General features: G+C 42.2%; 1 protein-coding gene across 9 annotated transcripts in view; it reads left to right on the forward strand.

Annotated features, from left to right (window-relative positions):
- The window catches only part of LOC138753865 (gephyrin), a 549882-nt gene that overhangs the window by 365940 nt on the left and 157372 nt on the right, over positions 1-26570 (forward strand). The window contains exon 9 of one of the 9 annotated variants that reach the window (XM_069917389.1): positions 24534-24590. The exons of the other annotated variants lie outside the window; for them this stretch is intronic. Coding sequence (XP_069773490.1) covers positions 24534-24590 — 57 coding nt within the window. The remainder of the gene's footprint in view (positions 1-24533; positions 24591-26570) is intronic. 9 annotated transcript variants of the gene reach the window in all.

Below are 26570 nucleotides of genomic sequence, written 5' to 3' on the forward strand. Positions count from 1 at the left end.
TGCCTTAGGGGTCAGTACTGGTCCCACAACTGTTCATGATATATGTTAACGATTTATAGGGAACAGAGTGTAGCGTATCTAAGTTTGGCAATTACACTAAATTGAGTAGAAAAGCAAATTGTGTGGAGGATATGGAGAGTCTGCAAAAAGATGTACAGTGCCATCCATAATGAGTGGGGGAAAGATGTTTTTCCTTTGTGCTCCACGGTTTTTAATTTGTAATCAAACAATTCACATGTAATTAAAGTCCACATTCCAGATTTTATTCAAGGTTATTTATATACATTTTGGTTTGACCATATAGAAATTAGAGCTCTTTATATACATAGTCCCCTCATTTCAGGACACCATCATGTTTGGGACATTTAGCTTCACAGGTGTTTGTGAGCACTCAGGTATGTTTAATTGCTTCATTGGTACAGGTATTAGAGAGCTAGGCTTGCTTCTAAGCTTTTGATCACCTTTGGAGTCTGTAGTGCCTACTTTTCAACATGAGAACCAGGGTTGTGCCAATAAAAGTCAAAGAAGCCATGATGAGGCTGAAAAGCAGGAATAAAACAGTAAGAGACATCGCCCAGACCTTAGGATGACCAAAACCAACATCATGAAGAACAAAGAACATACTGGAGAGTTCAGTAATCACAAAGGGACTGGCATTCCAAGGAAGACCTCCATTGCTGATGACAGAAGAATTCTCATCATAATGAAGAAAAATCTTGAAACGTACATCCGACAGATCAGAAACCCTCTTCAGGAGGCAAGTGTGGATTTGTCAATGACTGCTGTCTGCAGAAGATTTCATGATCAGAAATACAGAAGCTACACTGCAAGATGCAAACCATGACAAAGCTGGTACGCTTTGGATCTCGGGCAGTTCCTTTACGCCTCCACCCTTTACTCTTGCCATCACTCTGATACAGGTTACTCTTGGTCTCATTTTTCTATAAGACCTTTTTCCAGAATTCTGCAGGCTCTTTAAAATACCTCTTGGCAAACTATAATTTGGTCATCCCTTCAGTGGCTAACTAGTGGTTTACATCTTGAAAACTCCAGACTCCAAAAGTGATGAAAAGCTTACAAACAAGCCTTGTTCTCTTATACCTGCACCAATGAAGCAATTAAACATGTCTGAGTACTCACAAACACCTGTGAAGCCAAATGTTCTAAACATTATGGTGCCCTGAAATGAGGGAACTAGGCATTAAAAGAGCTCAAGTCAAACCAAAATGTATACAAATAACCTTGAATAAAATCTGGAATGTGCACTTTAATTACACGTGAATTGTTTGTTTACAAACTGAAAACTTGGAGTGTAGGGGCAAATAGTGTCTTTTTACCAAATATTATAGATGGCACTTTAGAAAGGTTGTGAGTGGGCAATGATCTAGCAGATGTTGAACGATGTTGGTAAATGTAAGGTCATCCACTTTGGTAGAAAAATGGTGGATCTAATTATTTATCCTGCTTACACATGAATTGTGAAAAGCTGGTTTGAAGGTGGAACAGGTAATCAAGAAGACAAATGGGATGTGGGCCTTCCTTGCTCAAGGGATTGAATTTAAGAGCAGCGAGGTTTGGCTGCATCCGTTCAGGGTACTGGTGAGGCCATACCTTGAGTATTGCATGCAGCTTTGGTCTCCTTACTTGAGAAAGGATAAACTGGCTTTAAATGCAGGCCAGGGGATGTTCACCAAGTTGATCCCAGAGTTGAGGGGGTCAGCCTATGAGGAGAGATTACGTTCTCTGGGACTCTATGCACTGGCCTTCAGAAGAAAGGGAAGGTAATTTTATCGAAGCATCTAAAATTATGAAAGGGATAGCGAGAGATGCAAGAGATTTTTTCACTGATCGGTGAAAAACCAACAAGGATCGGGAGAGTAGATTTTTGTCGGAAATTAGGATGTTCTGATTTTCTCAGAGTAATGAATCTGGAATTCTCTGCCTATGGAAGCAGTAGAGAATGCCTTGTTGAATATATTTAAGGCGCAGATGAATTTTTGCAGATAATTTTCAAGTAATTAAGGGTGATGGGCAAAAGGCCAGATCAGCCGTAATTCCATTAAATGGCTTCTTGATCCAGATGGGTGACTCCTGCTTCTATTTCTGATGTTCTTATGAATAAATTTTCTTTAATTCCATTAGCAGCATGATTAGATAAGCGATTAGCGCAAAACTATTATGGAGCCAGTGATGCGGGTTTGAATCTGGTGCTGTAATAGTGTAAGGAGTTTGTACATTCTCCCCTTGTCTGTGTGGGTTTCCCCTGGGCACTGTGGTTTCCTCCCATCTTTCAAAATGGGACTTGTAGATTCATTGGGGTATTTTGGCAGCACAAGCTCATGGGCTAGAAGGGCCTGTTACTGTTTTGCATATCCAAAATTTTTAAAAATTAAAATACAATACATGACACGTGCATGTAATTAATGTATTGAGATCTATAGGAGTTTATTGTCCTCACAGAAACACACATTAGACCCTTTCATAGTTGCCCTGCTTAAAAGCCGAATGAAAAGGTATTCCTTACCTTTATGTTCCCTTTCAACCTGGAGGCAGCTGGGGCATTGATGCCATACATACGCGCCAAGCAATGGCCAACTTCATTACCCATAATCCCCCATGCAGCTAGAACCACTCTGTGTTTCCCAGAATGTATCCAGCTGCAAGGGGGATTATGGATAGGGTATTGCCAAGTATTGAGCTGCTGGTGCCAATGAGCGGCCCCGAAAGCTGAAGCAGCCTGGTGAGGTGCTGTCACAGCCCGCCCTGGTTTCCACTCGATGGCTCGGCCCCCACTGCCCTGACAGATGCCGCTGGCCACCCCTGCCCTGAGGGGGGCATGGAGGGAGAGGGGTGAGTGGGAGTGAGATAGATGGGTTAAGGGCTGATGATGCAGCTTTACATTCATGCTTGGCAGCGCTCTGCAGTTGACCTTTCCCCCAACAGGGATTGCAGTCAGCGACTTGGAGCGGGCCAGGGCGCATTCATGGAGCTAAGTCTTCCAATGTAAGGGTGGAGAATCTCCACCTTTACACTCGAGCTTTTTGACTATTTGAAAGGGCCTATTCTCTCCACTGTCAAGTCACTGGCAAAAGAGAATTGCTTGTACTCAGCTCACTTTAAATAGTCAATGATCTTCTGGTGTATTAAATGGGAGTCTAGACTGCAAGAGGTTGGTAATATCTCCACCACGAAGGAGCCAGGCTGACAGAAGTTGATTGACATGGTCACTGTCACCAGAATGCAATCGTTGTCTTGCTGTTGAACTGCACTCGTCACCTCTGCAGTTAAAGAGCAGGGAGTTAGTATGTTGCTTTTGGAGATTTGCTTATCATCATGAGTGGGGTTGTCAATAATATGACACAATATCGATCAACCATCGTATTTCATTGCTGCTTTCCCGTTGCTGCTGCTTTCTAATCATTTTGTTCCCTGAATGTTTTGCAGATTCAGATTCCTGCTGAAACTGCTTCGACCCATTCTCCTCCTTTATTGTGGCTTGCTTTGGTCAGGATGCCCTTGTTTTCACACGTCATGCTTTATTGTAAATGTCTTCCACATCAGTCAGATCACATGTTGTTATGAGTTAGCATGACACAACTGAATGCAACCTGAAACAACTCAAGCAAGCATCAGTGTACTGTGTGTTCTGGCAAATAAGATCATGAGAGCTTGTTAGCTGGAAGATTTGAGCTGCAAAATGTCACTTGGCATCCATTTGGCACCTATCCCTGGCCAATCTAACATCATGTGTAATGGGTACCAAAAGTGGATACATTCGCCCAATGCCATTTTGAACTTGCTATAGCCAAGAAAGATGCCACCAATGTAATTTCCCTATTTTGCTGAATACACAAAGGTTCAAAAGATATATTATGAATGAGCTTTTGGAAGGATGCAAAGGTGGCAGGTGACGTTTCTTTTCAGTGATTCTGTTCGACACCTTTATTGATGGATTTATATCTGTTGGAAGTAGGGGAAAAGTATGCTTTAGGTACCAGAATAAAAATGACTGCAAAGTAGCATCTGCAACTGAGCAACGTTAGATCTGCTTGATGTGGAAGACCAAAGCACGAACCTTTCTATCACAGTCAGGATAATCTCACTGCTGCACAGATGGAAAAAATACAGCAAATTAATCGAGAGAGATCTGTAAGTACTTTTGCTGACTGAACACAACTCATGGCTTTCAAGTACATATGACTGCTGCATTTGTTGTAAAGCACCATCTGTGATACAGGTTCATAGTTGAAAAGATTCCATTCAATCATACAAAAGCAGTGAGAAGAGAGAGGGAGAGAAGAATTGAATGCACAAGCTCCTTCCACATCCTCAGATTATCCATCTTGGATGGTCTCATCAACTCAACTTGTGGTGCAAATGTGATCTTCACTAAATCCATGTAACATGTAGGACCTAGATGTGGCAGGCGGAGACCAGTGGGGTGCCACAGTGATCTGTACTGGGACCCCAGCTGTTCACAATTTACATTAATGATCTGGATGAGGGGATTGGATGTAATATCTCCAAATTTGCAGATGACACTAAGCTAGGAGGGGTTGTGTGCACAGAAGAGGGGGTCAGGAAGCTCCAGTGTAATTTGGATAAATTGAGGGACTGGGCAGATACATGGCAAATGCACTACAATGTGGATAAATGTGAGGTTATCCACTTTGGTAATACAAACCGGAGGACAGATTACTATTTGAATAGCAATAGATTAAGAGATGGGGAAGTGCAGAGAGACCTAGGGGTACTTGTACACCAGTCTCTGAAGGCGAGCATGCAGGTACAGCAGGCGGTTAAAAAGGCAAATGGTATGTTGGCCTTCATATCAAGAGGGTTTGAGTATAGGAACAAGGATACCTTACTGCAGCTGTACAGGGCCTTGGTGAGACCCCACCTGGAGTATTGTGTGCAGTTTTGGTCACCTTATCTAAGGAAGGATGTTCTTGCGATGGAGGGAGTGCAGAGGCGATTCACCAGGCTGATTCCTGGAATGGCAGGAATGACTTATGAGGAAAGATTGCACAAATTGGGATTGTACTCGCTGGAGTTTAGAAGATTGAGAGGGGATCTCACAGAGACATATAAAATTCTGGCAGGACTGGACAGAATGGATGCAGATGGGATGTTTCCAATGATGGGAAAATCCAGAACCCGGGGCCATGGTTTGAGGATAATAGGCAAACCATTTAGGACCGAGATGAGGAGGAATTTCTTGACCCAGAGGGTGGTGAATCTGTGGAATTCATTGCCACAGAGGGCAGTAGAGGCAGGTTCATTAAATATATTTTAGAGGGAATTAGATATATTTCTTCAGCATAAGGGTATTAAAGGTTACGGATAGAAGGCGGGGACGGGGTACTGAACTTTAAGATCAGCCATGATCTCGTTGAATGGCGGAGTTTAGAAGATTGAGAGGGGATCTCACAGAATAAACCCCCACTTTTAATTTTAATAAATAATTGGGTGACCCTGATTCACCCAATAAAAAACATGCCTCTGGCCTGCACCCCCCCACCCCACCCCCCACAACTGCAGGTTTACATTGTTATCTCCTTTCCAGTTCTGATAAATAATTTCCAACCTGAGGTGTTAGTTACCTGTTTCCCTTTTACCCGAAGTGGCCTGACCTGCTGAATAGATTGTGCATTTTCTGGGGTTTTTTTTCTGTTTTATTGTTGTGCTTTCAATAAAGTCTGGATTGTGAACTTCACCTTTTTACCTGGGTCAAAGAAGATTACCCAACCTTGCAAAAAATAATTTTATAATTTGATTGTGACCTTTTCCCGTGGATCCATTTTCCATTCTTTAAGTGAAAATGCTGCCTTGGTGTTGCTTTGAAACTAGCCCTTGTAATGCGGAAGTGAATTTCAATTTTATAATGTTCCTTATACAAAGGAGGTCATTTTCTGTGGATATCAAAAGTATATGAAAACAACAGGAAAACATGGCATATTTTTGACAATTTTAAGGTCAAATTAGTTGAAGTAATCTTGCCAATATTCTGGAATTGTAGTTTATTTCTTTAGAGCTCGTCGAAAGAACCAAAGACTTGTTGATCCAAACCAAGGCTTTTATTAGCAAAAGACAGGAGGTCTTCACAGGTGGCCGACCAGTCCGGAATGATCTGACCTGGCTAGGGACACAACCCTTTAAGGCCCAGACAGTAGGCGTGGCTAAACTCTCAGCCAATCGCTGTAAGCACAGTCTAGATACTGTAACTATATACACTATATACATTGGTGATAGATCTGTACTATCACAATTTCTAAATCTGTATTTCAAAAAATGTTTGTCTAATGTGCCCTGTGAATCTCTCAATGCCAGCAGAAATTACCCATGTGTTCTAAGCACAGCATATACTGAATTATGTCGATGCTTTGACTCTTCAAAATTAAATAATCAGATTGCAAGTAATCAAATGGGTTCAGTTTACTTTTGGTTCTTGGTGTTTTCCAAATGGCAAGTTTTCTGATCTTTTGATTATGCAGTTCAAAGCAAATTGTATTCCTTTTGCTGATATTGAAAGGTTTCTCACTTCCAAGGTATGCCTACTTCTCATTTATGGAATGACTGCATCAGCCCCTTTGAATATATCCCAAAGCAGTTTGGAGTATTAGAAAATTTCGGTTGTTGTAGTCACTTCTGTTGAGGACTTTAAATTGTGTTCAGTTGTGAAGGATCAGAGGGGGCATATTTTACAAAAACCACAGGAACCATTTTAGGAAAATCACAGATCACTTGCAAACTCCTCACTGTTTATTTGTATTATGTGAGCCTTTGACGCATTATGAGCACATCAAGTCTGGGGAAACTAAATTACTTTGAATAGCACTTTGACCAATGATCAGTTGTCAGGAAGACACATTTTACAACATATTTGCTTAGAGCATCCACAGTAGAGTGATGCAATGAACATATCTCTTTGAACTTCTATTTTGTACAGTAAGTATGTCTGAGAAAATTGATGCAGTTATATTTGATTGATTAGTACAGGAATTTATTTACATTTGATCAAATTTTGATTATTGAGAGAAACAGAGCAGGAAATAAAGCTAAATTAAAATAAATGTGAGATATCTCATTGGCAGGCAGATGCTGCCAGCAAATTTTATATTTTACCTTTGCTTCAGTGTTTTTGAGCATGTCGGACAAAAAGTTTTGCCTGTTTGCCTCAATGATCAGTACAATCAATTGTCATCATTGCCAATTGCCATTTTGCGTAGCAAGGCTGCAATCATGCCAAAACCAGATTGGAATTTAGCTTCCTTCTGGCTTTCCTCATAATACCTGTCAGAATACTGCTCACCACTGATCAAAGCTTAAAACAGTTAGAATATAGATGTACAAAATCTTTAGTTCAAGTATATTTGTCACAAAATACCACAAACAGTGAGAAGGGCCTTCTGCGAGCAGACCAACAGGTTATCCACATCATTACATATACCCAGTACTGAGCAAAATTCACTGAGTGCAGGATTAGAATGAAAAGATCAAGCAAGGGAAGCATGAGAGCACTGTGGTAGGGTTAATTCTGGAGCAGTGGGGAGGAGACTGTCTTTAAGCCTGTTGGTATGTGCATCTAATGGGTGGAGGGAGAAGAGAGTGTCTGGCGTGTGATGGACCTTTCAGTGTTGGCTGCCTTTCCTAGGCAGTGGAAGATGTAAAAAAAAATCATGAAGGGAGGGAAGTTTCCATGATGTTTTGAGGTCAGGTCATTGGAGATATTTATCCCTAAGAACTGGAAGCTATCTACTCTTTTGACGTCCATGCCAGTAATGTGGACGGATGCGGATTAAGCCCACTCTCCTTCATGTTGATGTTGAGAAAGAGGTTGTTATCTTTATACCATGCCACCAGACTTTCAATCTCTTTCCTACATCCTATCTCATTGGCATTTGATTCTCAGGCCATGACTCCAGTGTCAATGGTGAATTCAAAGATGGAGTTGGAATGGTATTTATCTCTACATTGGTGGGTGTAGAGGGAGTATAGTTGGGGACTGAGTACACATCCATGAGGAGCACTTGTGTTGAGTGTGATCAAGGAGGAGATGTTACGTAGAATGGCACAGCACAGTACAGGGCCTTTGACCCTCAATGTTGTGCCGACCCATATATATATTTTTTAAAAAAGTAATAAATCCTCCATACCCTGTAACCCTCTATTTTTATTTCATCCATTTGGTTGTCAAAGAGTCTCTTAAGAACCCCCAATATTTCAGCCTCCACCATCATCCCCATCTTTGCTGATTGTGGTCAGTTAGGAAGTCTAGAATCCAGTTGGAGAAGGGGGGGGGGCACTCTGAGGCCTATAACTGTAGTCTGTGAACATTTGTCTGACCGAGGTGTTCCAGGGCTGAGTGGAGAGCCAAGGAGATAGGGTTTCGGTCATGGATTTGTTTGGTCAGTTGACAAATTGAAGTGGATCAAGGCTGCTGGGAGGCTGGAGTTGATGGGAGCCAGAACCTGTCTCTTAAAGCACTTCATGATGGTGGATATCAGACCCATCAATCAGTAGTCATTTAGGGACTTTGCTATGCAATACTGGAATAATGGGGACCTCTGAAGTGCGTGGACTTTGCCGAGAGAGATTAAAGCTGTCTGAGAATCCATCCACCTTTTGATCTGCATAGGCTCTCAAGACACATCCTGGAACTGCATCTAGCCAGTCACTTCCCTGGGTTAACCCACTAGTTGGCTGCCCTGACGTCAGCACCAGTGACCGTGGGTGTGACCTTGTAGTTGTTGAGTTTCACATCATTCTCCTGTTAGCTCTCTGTTCAAAGCGAGCACAGAACATGTTTAGCTCATCAGACAATGCTGAGCTGTTGTGCCTTGTGCTGCTGGGTCTTGCTCTTTACTCCATGATCAGATGGATGCCCTGCCACAGTCACTGTGTGTCCATGATGTTCTCTTGGGCATCGAGCTTGGTACGGTGCTATCTATTGGCTTCTTTGATGGCCTGATTTGAATTCCACAAGCCTGACCTAGCAGTGAGTCTACTTTACAGTTTTTTCATGGTTTCCGATTGGGGAACATGTTATCATCCACTTGGTCACACAGTCTCCTACACACTTGCTGATGAAGATGGTGACATTTTGAGAACGGACCTGATTATCAACTTGAAGCAGTCAGGTTGGATGTCATCTGTGTCCTCAGACCATCGCTGGATGATTTTCACCACCACGCCATCCCCTTCTCAGCTTTTGCTTGTGTATGTGGTCTTAGCATAGCCCAAATGATCTGACCCCCCGTGTGGGTGTGGGATGGGATGATCAGCATTCATTATGGACGTGTGACCTGCATGAGGTGAGAAGATGACTGGAATGCTGACACCAAGTTTGTCTCCCTGGAACACATGAAGTTGAGACAGAATCTGACTGACTTGCTAGATAAAGGTCCAGATTCTCTTTGCTGGAAGGATCAACAACTAAGGAATATATATGAAGATGATTTCCAAAACCATCAATAATGACTTGTGAGAAAATGTGTTTGTAAAAGTGGTTCAGATCTGTGATTCTACTGAATTTTGTTTGTTAACACCATATTGCTCATGACCATAAATTTACAAAATCTCATAAGGTTCTAGCTCAAACTGAGCAGTGCACGATGAGGAAAACTTACAAGACTGAAAGCCAACAAACTGAGGCGATGTTGATATGTTCAGCATCCTTGCATAATGGTGGAAAGAAGATTAAAAGTAGATTTCACTGCTCTGAAACTGAATAAAAATTAATGATTTGAGTTGAGAAAGTTCAATAAATCTTATTTTTCACTGTGAACAGATCAAGGTACAGCACAACTCCGACTATCTGAAAGTGGATTATCTGAAATCCTCAGTTATCTGAAAATAGTTTGGAGCTGAACTGACTGGGGACCTCGGGCCCTCAATGCTGGCAGCAGCGGACCTCGGGCCCCCGGCGCTGGCAGCAGCGGGGACCTCAATCTCCTGGGCAGGAGCGGGACGCTCAGGCTCCTGGCACGAGCGATGCCTCGGTGGGGAAGTGTTGGTTATCGGTGGTGGCCAGCATTTTTTTTTGGTGAGAATTAAACATTATTTTAATGCTTAAAAAGCCTCCCCTTGTTGTTTGTTTTTGTTTAAAAATGTTACAACTGATTTGCTGTTGCTACTGGGCTGTTTTTAAAAAAAAAGACCGGTTCTCCGAAAAAAAGCATTTATCTGAAATGGGCCCAGTCCCGACCGTTTCAGATAATCAGAGTTATTCTGTAAATCGATACAAATTTGCTGATGACATGGTGGTTGTTGGCAGGATCATAAATGGCAATGAAAGAGCGTATAGGAATGAGATAGATCAGCTCATGAATGGTGTAATGACAACAACCTTGCACTCAACATCAGCAAAACCAAAGAGATGACTGTAGACTTCAGGAGGGAGTTAGAGGAACACAACCCAGTCCTCATCGAGGGCTAAGTCATGGAGAGGGTCAAGAACATCAAATCCCTGGATGTCAACATCTTCGAGGATCTGTCCTGGAGCCTCTATGTGGATGCCATCACGAAGAAGGCTTGCCAGCGGCTATACTTTGTGAGGTGCATGTCACCGAAGACTCTTGAAAACATGTACAGATGTACCTTGGAGAGCATTCTGGTTGTTTACATCACCGTCTGGTATGGAGGTGCCAAAGCTCGGTACAATAGAAAGCTCCAGAGGGTTGTTAACTCGGTCTGCGACCATCATAGGCACCAATCATTACTCCATTGAGGACATTTACATGAGGCAGTGTGTTAAGAAAGCAGCTTCTATCCTTAAGGGCACCCACCACCCAGGCCTTGCCCTCTTTTTTCTGAATATTTTATTTATGATTTTCCAAACTTATTTAAAACAGTTATCAACATTTTCAGTGTCAATGTTAATAGTATCAGCATTGACTACAACTTACAATTATCCGTTTTGTACAAAGTTTTCTGCAGAGTTCGAGCTCTTTTTGACCCCCCTCCCTCCCCACCCCTGACCTTCAACATTTAACTTTTAACACTTAACTAACCACAGTTACATACAACATTCAAGATACTCACAACAAAGGTTTAAGTGTGGTGGTGTACATAGGTGATGGTTGGGCAAACAGGCTCCATGTGTTATGCACATGTCAGCGGAGCAGCCGCATCAAAGATGGCACCGCGCGGTTCGTCTTTTCCGACAGAGGCTTGGGCCTGCATGTAATCAAGCAGCAAGTTTGCATCACAATGATGCGGCTTCCACCGCCTAAGGGTGGGAGCTTTGAAAGCCTTAAAATAGCAGCGGGCTAGACTGAATAAACCTCATGAGTTCTGACGAGCCCACCAACTGCTGGTCTCATTTGTTCGTTCAGTTAGCTCGCACGCTATATAAGACATAAATCAGGGTTTTATGGATTTGTCATGACACGGCAGCCTGTGCTCAGGCTGTTTTCTTTTCTTGACTTTTCCTGGTTGGGATGTTCACTCTGCTACCATCAGGTAAAAGGTACAGGAGCCTGAAGACAAGCACTCAGCCACACAAGGATAGATTCTTTCCCTCTGCCATTAGATTCCTGAATGAGCAATGAACCACAGGCCTTCATGAATGAGCAATGAACCACAGGCCTGTCTGACTTTGTCTTTTTCTTTTTATTTATTTTGTAAGGTTTTTTTATCTAAATGTTTGTACTGTGAGTCTGCCTCAAAACAACAAATTTCATTTCTGGTTCTTGACTGCAAATTGTGACTTTGATGTTTAAATTTTCTTGTTGATATTTCAAATGTTCTGTTTAATGGATCCACAATGATTTCTACTGCTAATTTGTGTTGCGCAGAAATCGCTCTTTATCTGCAGAGCACCAAATAAACCTTTGGGTCGCATGGTTAACGTAATAGTTAGTGCAATGCCTTTACGGTGCCAGCAATTGGAACTGGGGTTTGAATCCCATGCTGTCTGTAAGGAGTTTGTAGGTTCTCACCATGTGTGCATGGGCTTTCCCCAGGGAGCTCTGGTTTCCTTCCACCATCTGAAATGTACCGGGAATGTAGGTTAATTGGGTGTAAATTGAATGGCACTGATTTGTGGGTTGAAATGGCCTGTTACCATGCTGTATGTATAATTTATTTTTTTTAAATGAAGTAAAGAATGGGCACTTGGAGGAGGAGACGAGGAGCTGAATGACTGAGTGGAGAAGTAAGATGGTATCTGAGCAGGAATTGGCATCGCAAAAGAGATGGAGAGAGAAGCAAAAATTGGAAAATCATTGCAAGGTTATTTACTAGCTCAGTTAATTGCCAGCAAATGTTCATTTTAAACATAAAAATAAAATCTCCTCGTCTATTTGATACAGATATATGGTGCAGAACAGAACACATACTTTAGTCTGAGGTGAAATAGTGTAGAATTTGGTTAATAAATGTAAAGATTTCCTCAATGATTACAATTTTTTTGTTGTAGGAGAGTTGCAAGGAAATTGTGTACACTACTAAATAGGCCTTGGATTAGGACCTGCATTTCCTGTACATCTTTTGCCAATCCAAAGCATCCAAGTGAAATCAGGTTACTGCAGAACAAGGACTAGAGGGAAGAGAAGCTTGGAATATTGTGAAGGATCTGGTTGTTAAGCAATAGAATTGGGTTCAGGATTAGTGGAGAGGTAGAAACATGGATGGCTGCAAGAGATTATTGGAGTGGGAGCTCACAGCTGTTGTGTTAGTTTTGGAAACCCAAGGACAGGATGTGATTGGCAATAGGACTTAAAATCAAACCAATAACTATAACTTGGGGTCAGAGAAGGTAATGGAGGAATTCAGAATGTTTGCAGGAATGAAGATTCTTGTCGCTGGCAGTTCCCTCTGATCATGAGTAATGTGGGAAGATGAAGAAGTGGCCCTCTGAGAATGCCAGTTCAGTGAATTATTCAAAGTGGATCTCTCTGAGTTGGTTCTCGACAGCACATTGGGACCAGCTCAGGAAGCCCTGCTGAACGTCAGCATTGCAGATTCCATGAAAATCTGATTCTTCACGGAGGGTGGTGGGGGAGCTCCACGAACATTGTGGGCTTGATGTCCAGCTGCAGATTTAGTATACAACCCAACAAACATCGTGCATGTTATGGGACATTGCTTTACATCAATTAGTTGCTGCTTTTACCTGCAGGAAAGCTGACTCATCCTTTGAAAAGTATTTCACTGGCTGCAGATATTTTTGTGAAAATCAATTGTGAGGAAATTCAGTTTTATTTCAGCTAATCTTTAGGGTATAATATGAATGATAGAGCATCATTTTAGGTGCCAACTCCCACAGTCAATCTTCCCAGCAAATGTCACATAAAATTTTAAGAATAGATTTGAAATAGGATTAGACTCCTCTCTTATGTAAATTAAGATGATCAATTTGATGCACCACTAAAACTCAAATTCCCACGTATTTCAATGATGGATAATTAATCTGTTTGTAATCTGAGATTAAAAATAAGAAAAGTGCTGGCTCTCTGATCAACCTCCTAATAGCTATCTTAAGCTACAATAACTATAGTTTGGCATTTAACACCGTCATCCCCTCAAAATTGATCAGCAGACTCCAAGACCTGAGACTCAACACCCCACTGTGTAATTGGATCCTGGATTTCCTCACCTCCAGACCACAATCAGTGAGGACTGGTGAGAACATCTCCTCCACCAGAGCATGACAGGACTGTGTTCTTATCACCTTGCTCGACTCGCTATACACCTATAATTGTGGCTCGGTACGACAACAATACCATCTACAAATTCACTGATGACACCACAGTACCTGTGGTGGGTTGTATAAAAAAGGGCCAATGAGTCAACATACAAGAGGGAGGCTGAATGGTGCACCAACAACAGCTTTTCATTCAGTGTTACCAAAACCAAGGAGCTGATTGCTCACCATGAAGGGAAAACCAGAGGTATATAATTCAGGGATTATTGGTGGAGAGGATGAGCAATTTTAAAGTCTTGGGACTTATTATCTTGGAGGATCTTTCCTGGATCCAACACATTAAAGCCATCGTGAAGAAAGCACATCAGTGCCCCTACTTCCTCAGGAGTTTGGTATGACATCGGAAACAGTAATAAATATGATAAATATCTGCAGGTGTGTAGAGGAAAGGTGGCTGACTGTCTGTGTCACAATTTGGATTGGGGAATTCAATACCCTTGAGTGTAGTGGACACAGTCCAGGACAACATAGGCAAACCTCTTCCACCGTAAAGAACATCTAAGGGGGAGGCTGCTATCAGAGAACAACAGCAGTCATCAAGGATCTACACCACACTGCATATTCTCTGTTCGTGCTGCTACCATCAGGAAAGAGGTATAGTCACAAGATTTGCACCACCACATTCAGGAACAGCTGTTACCCCTTCACTTTCAGACTCCTCAACAAAAACCTCAATCAGGAACTAATTTAAGGGCTCATACTTTTGCACTTCATTGATTTTTTTTCCCTCTCTGTATTGTACAGTTTGTTTACAATTCTTTATTTGTTTATATGTGTACGTTGTGTAGTTATTTTTTGCACTACCAATAAGTGGTAATTCTGCCTCGCCGGCATGAAAAAAGATTCTCAAGCCTCTTTTCCACTAGCATCCCATTTAAATGGCTCTGCAGTGTCCTGGGATAGGAAGCCCTTTGTGCTGTTTCCACCAGGCTTAACTGGGACACTAATTGCTTTTCCACTGAACACAATTCATCCCTGAGGAATCGAGTGTTCTACTTCAACTGAAAATGAGTGACTTCCTGCTGTCCCTTTTCCACTGGTTTTACCAGCACGCTAGCGTCAGCCAATGCCAGGGATATGAGTAGGGGTCGAGGCGGTTAACCCCCAGCGTGAAATTACGTCATTCGACGTCGGTGATCAGACAATGGTCCTTTTCCACTGGACTCTGTCCAAATAAATTCCCATTTAATTCTTGGGACAGGGTGCCAGTGAGAAAGGGGGTTCAGGGTTGTATATGATGTTATGTATGTGCTCTGATAATAAATCTGATATCTGAAAATAGAGTATCAGTTATGCGGACAGATAATTTTTAGAAAGTGTCAAAGCAACAGGGTTGTTGCAGTAGGAGAATTTCCCAATGCTGACCGGGTCATCCAATGAGCAGAATTTCTTAAGGACATGCAATGAGCAACATGTGAACAGTTCAACAAGGGAAGAGGCCAAACTAGACCTTTGGCTGGAAGGAAGCTTAGCGGTGAACATACAGCATTTTAGGAACAGTGATCAGCTTGGTAAGTTTAAAGAGAGTTATGAATAAGGAAACGTATGGAACATAGGAAATTGAGGGAAGGCATCACATTATTTAGCAGGAGCTGAGGGATGGGGGTTAACTGGGAGTTTGTGTTATTGTACAATCTCACAACTGACTTGTGGAGTTATTTAAAGGCCAGTAGAGACCAGGACCTACACGTTCCAGTCGTGAGAAATGAGTGGAATGATAAGGAAAGGGAAACTGGGATGATGAAAGAGGTCATGAATCTTGTCACGAGAAAGAGAATACATGAAAGGTTTAGGAAGCTAAAATCAAACATGAACCTGGAGGAACACAAAGATTAGAGGAAAGAGCTGAAGCCAGACATTAGGAAGGCAGAAAAGGGGCATGAAACATCCTTGGAAAACAGGACTAGGAGAATGCCAAAGGATTTAGTGCCTGCATTAATAACTAGAGGATAACTGGGGAAAGGATAGGAGAGAGTAGGCAATCAGTAACCAGAGGACATTGGTTTAAGGTGAGGGGGAGAGATTTAATAGCAACCTGAAGGGATTTTTTTTGCCCATAGAATGGTGGGTATTTGGAATGGGCTACTGGAAAAGGTGGGTGAGGTAGGCAACTTCCCAGAACAAAAATTGGATGGATACACATATAGGATAGCTTAAAAGGGATATGGGCCAAACACAGGAAGTTGGGACCAGTGTGGATGGGCAGGTTGGACCAAAGGGCCTATGTCCACGCTGTGTGAGTTTTTCATTTCTCAAGGACAAGGGAGTGAGAGCTTGTTGTCAGGGGAAATAGGTGAGTACTCAATGTACTTTGCATCAGTATTCACAAAGGAGAAGGTCATGGAGGATAGCAATAAGGAGCATAGAAATGTATGATATTGGCATTTGAACAATGTTATGGTGGATAAGCCACTAGGGGCTGATGGGATATATCCCCAGTTATTGAAAGGGGAGGGGAGAAGATTGCTGAGACCTTGGTGGAGATTTTGTTTTCATCAGACAAGGTCCTGGAGGACTGAGGAGTAGTCAAATTTGTACTTTTGTTCAAGATCCAAAATAAGTATAATCCTGGAAATTATAGGCCAGTGAGCCTCACATCAGTGCTAGGGAATGTACTGGAGGGGACACTTAGGGAGAGGATTTATGCACATTTAGAGTCATGGGCAGATCAGGAATAGGCAGCTTGGCTTTGTCTGAGGAGGTCATGTCTCATCAATCAATGCGAGTTTTGTGAGGCATTGACCATGGTGGTTGACATGGTGGGCAATGAATGTTATCTACATAGGCTTTAGTATGGCATTTGAAAGAGATTTCTTTTCAGACTGGAAGCTTATGGCCAGTGGTGTTCTGCAGGGGTCAGTGTTGGTACCCTGTTTATGATGCATTAAAATAACTGTTTATTCCTGTTGGGGACTGTAAGAGTGGGCTGTTATAGGAGCAGAGAAAGAAGCGGGAGAGGAAGGTGCTCTTCTCATTCCCTCCAATGGCCAATTAGCTGGAGATTATAAAAAGAGGGAAGTTCAAACAGAGCATGAGTGACTCAGTGTAGGAGTGAAACCTCGAGGCTTTGGTTCACGAGGCTTCGGAGAGCAGAAGCTGAGGAGAAGGCTCAGCTAATGCAAGGCAAGGGCTGGGTTTTCAAACTTTTTTTTCATTTTCATAGAAGGTGAGAATGGCAGCCAGGGCAGGAACATGCTCCACTTGCAGACTGTGCATAGTCAAGGAAGCCGACACTATCCCTGATGACTTCATCTGCGAGAGTGCACCCAGCTGCATTTATATATAACATCTGAAAGTGTACGATCATGCACTTTAGGGGAAAAATACCAGGTGGAAAGGGACCTGGGAGTCCTCGTGTCAGAGAGCCTGAAGGCAAACTTGCATATTGAGATGGTGTGAAGAAGGCAAATGCAATTATGGCATTCATTTCAAGAGGAATTAAATATAGCAGGGATGTTGTGTTGATGTTTTATAAGGCACTGGTGAGACCTCACCTGGGATTATTGTGAGCAGCTTTGGACTCATTTAAGAAAAGGTATGCTGAAAATGGAGAGGGTTCAAAGGAAGTTCACTCAGAGGATTTCAAGAATCCTCTGAGTGAACCCCCCACCCCCCTTGAGGTTCTTGACAGTTCTTGGGATACGTTGGAATGTAGGAGAATGAGGGGGAATCACATTGAAACATTTTGAATGTTGAAAGGCATGGACAGAGTAGATGAACAAAGATTATTTCACATGGTGGGTGTGTCTAGGACAAGAGGGTATAACTTCAGGATTGAAGGTTGTCCTCTTAGAACAGAAATGCATAGGAATTTCTTCTGCCAGATGGTGGTAAGTCTGTGGAATTTCTTGCTATAGACATTTGTGGAGGCCTGGTCATTGGGTGTATTTAAGCAGAGATTGATAGGTTCTTGATTAGCCAGGGCATCAAATGTAATGGAGAGAAGGCTGGGCAGTGGGGCTGATTGGGCAAATTAATCAGCTCATGATTAAATGGTGGGCAGACTTGACCGGCTGAATAACCCATTTCTGCTGCTCTATCTTACGGTGTTATAGATAGATGGTGGATGAGACTAAGACTGGTGGACCTGTGGACAGTGTAGAGAGAGGACTTTCAATGAATACAACAGGATATAGATCAGTTATAGATCTGGGCAGAGCAATGGCAGATGGAATTGAATCCTTTTAAAGTATGGGATGTAGCATAGTGGTAGTCAAATGTAAGGGGACAGTACACAGTAAATGCCAGGACTCTTGAAAGCATTAACATGGAGAGGGGCCTGCGGGGTCTTGGTTCATAGCATCTTGAAAGTGGCCATACAACGAGATAAGGTGATTAAAGGTGTATGGTTTGCTTGGCTTCTCTGGGAAGGCTGTTAAGTATACAAGTAAGGATGGACTTGTATACTCAACAGCTATATAACTATGTACTCTGCAGCTATATAAAACTTCGGTGAGGCCGCACTTGGAATATTATGTGCTATTTTAGTCGCCTGATTTTAGGAAGGACTTGGAGGCTTTGGAAAGAGGACAGAGAGATTTATCAGGATTTTGTCTGCATTAGAGTGTATGAGTTATAGGGTTATTTTCTCTGCAGGGTTGGAGGCTGAGGAGAGATATGATTGAAGTTTATAAAGTCTTGAGAGGCAGTGACGAAGTAGACAGGCACAGACTGAAGGAAATGTATTTAAGTTGAAGTTTATAGAATCTTGAGAGGCAATGATGAGGTAGACTGACACAGACTGTGAAGCACATGAGGTCAGGATGGGGTGGGGGAGAAGAAGATTTTGAGGTGGATATCTAGAGCAATTTATTTTCACAGACAGTGGTAGGTGGCTGGGATGGGTTGCCAGGAATGGTGGTGAAAGCAGATTCAACAGTCTTGTTAAAGAGGCTTCTCGATGATACATGAATATGCAGGGAATGGAAGGATATGTATTGTATGGAAGCAGCAAATTGTTTGTTTAATTTGGGCATCATGTCTGGCACAGGCATGTTGGAAGAGAGGAAAAAAATGTTCTTCAAAGTATCGCATTGGGATATTTTCAGTTTGCATTTCATACAACAGATACCTTGGTCAAGAGCACTTGCTCAGTGTTGTACAAGAATGGCAAAATGAATTTTGTGTTCAATCTTCCAGAGTGAGATTGAACAACTCTGACAGGCATTGGCCAAACTAACATTCCAATTGCAAAGGGAATGATATGGCATTAGACTCAAGTCCGTTGTTCCCACATTAAACCGCCTGTATAATGTGATGACTTGGCTGGTTCTACTTGAAGAATTAAGACCAACTGCTCTTTATGCTGTTGAAATTTTGTTTCTGTGTACAAACTGCCAGATCATATCTCTCTCTGAGAAATGTTGTTCTGTACAATCCATGTTCTCTTATGAAGTTCCTTTTTTGATCATTTAAGCCTCTGTCTGTCTATCTATCTATATGTCTATCTATATATCTATCTATCTATCGGTATGTGTTTGTTTAGAGAGAGAGAGAAGCACCTTTTACATAGAATCCCATGTGGCTACTCCTACTTTCAGAAATATATTCTGATCCATTCCTGACTAAGCTATTTACTGTGTTCATTCTCCTGGCCTCCACTGTGATATCCAAGTGGGACAAAAATCACCAACTAGAAAATTGTATTATTTGGTGACACATGAATATGCAGGGTATGGAGCGACAGAGGATCAGGGACATAGATTGGGTGGAAAGTCACTTGCACAGTACAACAAGATGATCCCTTAATGTCCATTGTTGACCAAATCAACTTGATATCTTTGCTTTCAGTGAGATCTTGAATGATGAATGCGTGTAAATTCCGATTCCTGGATATTGATGCTTTTGTTGGAAATCACACTGAATTCTAGCAGAGATGATGTTTGTTCCTAGAACATGCAACTGTTTTATAAAAAGGGAATTGCAAGATAGTGTCATCACCTTGCAGCTAATCTCATTCAAATTAGTAAAGCAGTCAGATGTACTGGAATGGAAGTGCTTTAGGCATGGAAAGATTTTTGGTTCATCTGCTTAACCCTGTAATAGAGGACAACCAATTGTAAAATTGAAGAATTGGGATCTTTTTGCATTCTAAGAATCTGCATTTCCTTTCTGAAAACCATCTGATCATCAGTAATGGCACTTGTTCTGTATATTAACCATATTTTTCTAATGTTTTTCTTCTCCAAATTGCATGTTTCCTTAACCTGGGCCTGTTGTCCTGGTGACTCTATTTTTGTCAAGGATGGAAACTTCTTTGTAGCTCAAGATAACCATGCAGGTGAAAGCTGTTCTCTGCTTGTTCCATGACTGAGAATATGAGGGAATCTCCCAGTGAGATTCTCAAGATTATTTAGCACTTACATAACTTTTATTAGACTGTCGAGAAATTTGACAGTGTGTAAGCAGTAGGCAATTTTGTGATCCTATTGGGAACAATATTCATTTGGTATTTTAGTGATAAAAATCAATCTGGAGACCATTGTTTGAACCCCACTGGCTAGTTTGCCAATGAGTGCTTGGTTAATTCAGTATGTTTGTAAAGGGACACAATTGACAGGATCATGAAATTTAGTTGCTATAAAATCCCAAATGCTCACTAATATCCATCAAAGATTGAAGTCTGCTCTCTTTATTCTGCTGTAATACAATATGATTAACTTTTAATTGCACTCTAATCTCGCAAGCCATCCTGTGGTTACAAAGCAAACAGACATTTCTAGTTAGATTGAAATCGACTGCATCAGGACACATGATAAACACATTCAGTTCATTTAAATCCTGCAGATTTTTTAAAAAATTCATCATGGGGGGGGGGGGGGGTTGTTCGAAGCTTCCAAAACAGTAACACAGACTCGTGAGGTCAATTAGTCAACCTTCTAGATTCCTCCACCACCTGCAGACAGGCACAGGAGGTGACTGCACTGTGCTTTTTATACCAGCAGGGAGATGCCCAGAAAATTCAACATTAGACCCAGTAAATTAATGGAAATTAGGAGGTGAATTGGGCATAAAATTTACACTGGGTATGGACAAGTCTCAATTGCTATGTGTGCTCAGTACTTGGGTGAATGCCCAGATGGATTCTGGCTGGAAAGCACGGCTGCCTGACTGGGCCTTATGAAGGATCAAAGTGAAGGAAAGTCACACTTAATCTTCACCTCACTAGTCCAGTTGCCATTTTTGCATTCATTCATGAGTGCACCATGAATCTCAAAACCAAACATTCATGAGATCCTGTGGGTCATTCTCAGTGGGCAAATTGGATTCCAGCACAGTTCTACACACTCTTTTGATTCTACCATGCCATGAATCCAGATGACCCCTCTGGATTCTTTGAGCATTGGTGAAATTCAAGTTCAATACTCTACATATACAACCCAACTAAACAGCATTCCTCTAGACCACGGTGTACAGCATGTAATAATCACAAATATATGTCAAGAAAAAATTTAAAATTTTATTATTATACTGCACACACACACATCACCCACACAAACACCACCCACACCCCACCCACACCTCACACACACATCCCCCACCCACACCACTTACACCCCAACCACACATACACACCCCACCCACACTCCATCCACACACATACACATCCCCCACCCACACACACCACCCACACCCACACACCCCACCCACACACACCACCCACACCCCACCCACACACACCACCCACATCCCACCTGCACACACACATCCCCCACCCACACACACCACCCACACCCCACCCGCACACACACATCCCCACCCACACCACCCACACCCCACACACACACACCACCCACACACATATCCCCCACCCACACACACCACCCACACCCAGCCCACACCCAGCCCACACACACACCCCACCCACACACACCACCCACACACACACACACACCACCCACATCCCACCCGCACACACGCACATCCCCCACCCACACACACCACCCACACCCCACCCGCACACAGACATCCCCCACCCACACCACCCACACCCCACTCACACACACCCCACACACACACCCCACCCACACACACCACCCACACACACACCACCCACACCCCACCCTCACACACACATTCCCCACCCACACCACCCACACACACACACATTCCCCACCCACACCACCCACACCCCACACACACACACCACCCACACCCCACCCGCACACACACATCCCCCACCCACACCACACACACCCCACCCACACACACACCCCACCCACACACACACACACACACACACACACACACACACACACACACACACACACACACACACACACACACACACACCATCTCCAACATCATTCTCCTCTTGATCTCTGTCAACATCTTTGGAGACAAACTCTTGACAGACATTTTCTACAAACCGACCAACTACCACAGTTACCTCAACTACACCTCTTCACACTGTCCCTGTAAGAATTCCATTCCCTTTTGTCACCAAAGCCATCTCCGGAAAACATGAGAGGAACAAGGAATGATCACACAGAAAGTCAGATTGGTCAAATTCAGATTGAGTTATTTTCATCATTCTCCAGTGTTCAGTGACATAACAAAATGGGTTTGTGGGCCGAAAGGGCCTGTTACCATGTTCTATATCTAAATTTAAAATTTAAACTTCACGTAGAGAAACCAAATGCAGGTTGGGCAACTACTCTTCTCTGTCCACAATAGCCATCTCGAGCTTCCCGTTGCATGCCATTTGAGCACATTTCCACACTGGGCTCTCTGTCCTTTGCCTTTTCAATTGCTACAGGTACATCAGATGCAGCAAGATCTCATATTCCTAAAGCTGTTATTGTTGAATTTTTCAAATTCTAGTTACCCTGTGTTTTCCCATACACACTCCTTGTAGGTGTCTTCTCCTTTTGTTCACCTTTCCCACACCACCTCCACCTGGCTGCTTTTGCCATCAATTCCCCCTTCCCACCCGATCTGAATTTACCTCTCACAATTCCCTCACCCCTCCCTGATACTGCCATGCACTGGCAATGTCTCCCCTTCGCTTTCATTCCTGATGCAACTACCACTGATGCCAATAAACCCTCTGGCCCGCGCCGCCCAGTTGCACTCATGTGACCAAATGACCTGCTAGCTTTGGAAGATGGCAGAGCACCCGAAGGAAACCCATGCATACATGGAGGGCACAGAAACTCCTTACAGATAGTGACAGTTTTGAACCCAGGTTGCAGGCGCTGTAATAGAATTGCGCTAACCACTACACTCACCATGCCACTGTTCCTTCAGCTTTCTGTTTTAACGATGCAATGAAATCTGCTCATGTTGGTAACAGAGGAAAAATTGCCTGTCTTAACATTACTCATGTTTACAAAGATGACCGATCATTCCTCAACTATTAACTCCTCAAACAACAGAAGAAAATCAATTTTGCTCTGTTAAAACAGGAATAACTCAAGAGAAATTCCTTGCCAAAGAAATTATCATATAAGAGATCAGTCTAAGATTTATACAGCAGACCCTTCAGCCACATGTCTGTGCCACACATAATATCCAAATCAAACTAAAACTTTGGGAAACTGCATGAAAAATATTTCATTGTCGAAAGCAGTTCCATGGTGTTTGGGGAAAATCAGAAACCAATCGCATCATTCACCCTGAAATCCATGTAATCCAGTGTTTTCAGTCTTTGATTCGCTCACTTGTATGCTTTAGTGCATTAATTCTAGTTCTGTTATTGAAATTCTCAGTAACATTCTCAAAGAATAATTCTAACAGCCACAAACTCAGAATTGCATGCTCTAATAAAGAGGAAAAATTATGTTTTATTGTGACATCTCTATTTCTTCAGATGTTGCAAGATTTTTCACTGAACTAGCAGATTCAAAGCAAATAAACTCACCTTTCCCAAGATATACTGCTTTAAAGTGATACAATTCGATTAAACTTTTACTTGTTTTCTAATGTGAAGAGAATAAAAACATAAAATATTGTCAGTGCTATTTTCTTGTCTAACTAGAACTTGTTGCACCACTGATTTGTTCTATTTTGTGCCATGTAATTTGTCTTCATGTGAAATAATTAGAAAAGTGATCAGGGAACAATTGTCATTTTTAGTTGGTCAAGAAATACGAAGTATTTATCTTTCTGTGTTGCTGAAGTGATTTTGAGGCTATGTCTTGTGTAGAACAAGCTGTCTGCTGAAGTTGTAAATGTGGGCTCAGTGTTAACCTTTAAGAAAACTTTAGATAAGAACATGGATGGGAGATGCATGGAGGGCATTGGTCCAGCTGCAGATCAATGGGATTAGGCAGAACAACAGTACGGCACAGACTAGATGGACTGAAGGGCCTGTTTCTACGTTGTAATATTCTCTGGTCTTCTAGAATGTGATTGAGAGCTTCAATCTCTTGGTGAAACTGGCTCTGCAATCATAATGAAAAGTAATAACAAATGGCTTCAAACATTTGGTACATTTAATGGGTTTGCAATCAATGCTGCCAATTTTCACTACTCAGCAGAATGAAACAATCTGACCTCAATTTTTATTTGGATAGTTCTACAGGATGAAGTTTGTTTTTCGACAAATTACAGTACCTGAAACCAATGACCTGTTACAGTATGAATGGCAATTTTTCGCGTCCGAACCCCAACTGGTTAAAAAAGGCATCAAATAGATTTCTTCTTCAAAATTGCCTCGCCAATGAGCAGTGGACAATCTTTCATGGTAATATTTGGTGTAACAGCTGTAATTGTGAAGTATGACATAAGATATTTTGTATATTGTGAATCGTCATCGAATTTGTTTTTTAAGTTCACATTTCTTTGATCTTCTGTCTTTAACACTTACCTCCACCCATTGTAGCAACTTCGAAGGGCGGATGAAGCGAGAGGAGTTGCTAGTAGAGGCAGATCCCTCAAAGTAAATATGTTAGCAAACTTTCCAGAAGTTTGTTTCCACGGTTCTTTCTCTCTCTCTCTCTCTCTCTCTCAAATTCTGCTTCTGCATTCTACCACCCATTTTTGCAAAACTTGCAGTTTTCAGCTCCATTTGCTTTTTATGAAAGTATATTTTGCTGCTGTGCCCTGTATCTTATTTTTCATCTTGAGTTCAGTGTTATTTATTCATGTTTGGAAATTGAAGAAATGTGATGTTTCTCCTTCAATGTTTTACATCTGACATGCTGTTTGATAGTTTGGCGGACACTAGTTTCCTTTCTTACTGATGTTATGTTGTAACTTGTTTGCTAAATGAATGTGAAGGAAGTTATTTTCAAGATTATTTTTTGAGTCAAAAGTGCTACTGTGTGGTTATTTTCAGGATTGGTTTGAGCAGCTTGACAATTTTTTTCACCGTCAACATTATAATGGCTTAAAGCTGCAATTTATGATAGATATGATTTTGCTTCTTCTGTGAAAGTATTTTGATAACCAAAAGAAATGAATGGTTTGATTTACACAATAACCTGCTTGGCCAAAGAACTGCTTTATGATTAGATTGAAATGAAAATGCTCATATCTTTGTTCACTGTGTCCACTTTTTGTGAGTTTTTGTTCCACAGATAAACATTTGGCAAAAAATGGGAATGGGGGAGTATTGGATTTTTTTCAGCTGACCTGGATGGAGCTCAACCGCTCCTGTTAACCTGAAATGTTAATTTGATAGATATCTTTTGAGTGCCTCTCCTGCTCCATTGCCCGTAAGACAGATTGAAGAGTTGTACAACGTGTTCAAAGCAGTTGGCATGTATATATGACTGTCTGAAAGTAATATATAGCACAGAGCCTCAGTTTCCACATAAAAATACAAGGATGCTTCCGACCATTCAATGGTAAAGAATGACAAGGGAGCAGTGATAGGTCATTAAATTTTCCAACCCCTCTTGAAATGAATTCTGATAAACTGACAGTTATATCCATCTAGTTTTCAAACAGCCCATGTCACCCATTGGGCACCATAAGTTGAGGGAAGAAAGAAAGTTTGCAGATGCTGGGGTCCAGTGCCATACACAAAAGTGCTGGAGAAACTCAGCATGTCAGGCAGCATCGAAAGGAAGTAAAAGATCGTTGCTGTTTTGGGCCTGAGCCTTTCTTCAGGATTGTTGGAAATTAGGCAGATGCTTGAATAAAAATTTGTGGGGGACAAAGGGGAAGAGCACAGGTGAGTAGATACAGGTAGGTGTGGGAAGCTGGTGGGAGATAGAGGAAAGAGGGAGACAACAGGAAGAGCACAGGTTAGTAGATACAGGTAGGAGTGGGGAGTTGGTGGGAGATAGAGGAAAGAGGGAGACAACGGAAAAAGCACAGGTTAGTAGATACAGGTAGGAGTGGGGAGCTGGTGAGAGATAGAGGAAAGAGGGAGACAACAGGAAGAGCACAGGTTAGTAGATACAGGTAGGAGTGGGGAGTTGGTGGGAGATAGAGGAAAGAGGGAGACAACAGAAAAAGCACAGGTTAGTAGATACAGGTAGGATTGGGGAGCTGGTGAGAGATAGAGGAAAGAGGGAGACAACAGGAAGAGCACAGGTGATTAGATACAGGTAGGTGTGGGAAGCTGGTAGGAGATAGAGGAAAGAGGGAGACAACGGGAAGAGGGCTGACAGATATTGAACAAGTTGATGCAGTTTGTTTGGTGACTGCCAAGATGGAAGGTGGACAATAATCAGATAGTATTCCAGGATTTTTCCCTCATGAAAATAACTTGTTTTGATTACCCCCCCCCCCCCCCAAACCAACCTCACAATATTTAGCTCCTCACCACTCATGGAACAGTAAATCATTGCACTACTTCATGAGGAAATGAACCATGCAAACGTAGAGGTTTCTGACGCTACGGAGTTCACTGATCTCAGTTGGGACAGTTTTGTTGGTGTTCAATTTGTCCGAAGTGCACAGGAGATTG

The sequence above is a fragment of the Narcine bancroftii genome, chromosome 2 (genome assembly GCF_036971445.1).
Source record: "Narcine bancroftii isolate sNarBan1 chromosome 2, sNarBan1.hap1, whole genome shotgun sequence".
In the NCBI taxonomy this organism is placed as follows: domain Eukaryota; kingdom Metazoa; phylum Chordata; class Chondrichthyes; order Torpediniformes; family Narcinidae; genus Narcine; species Narcine bancroftii.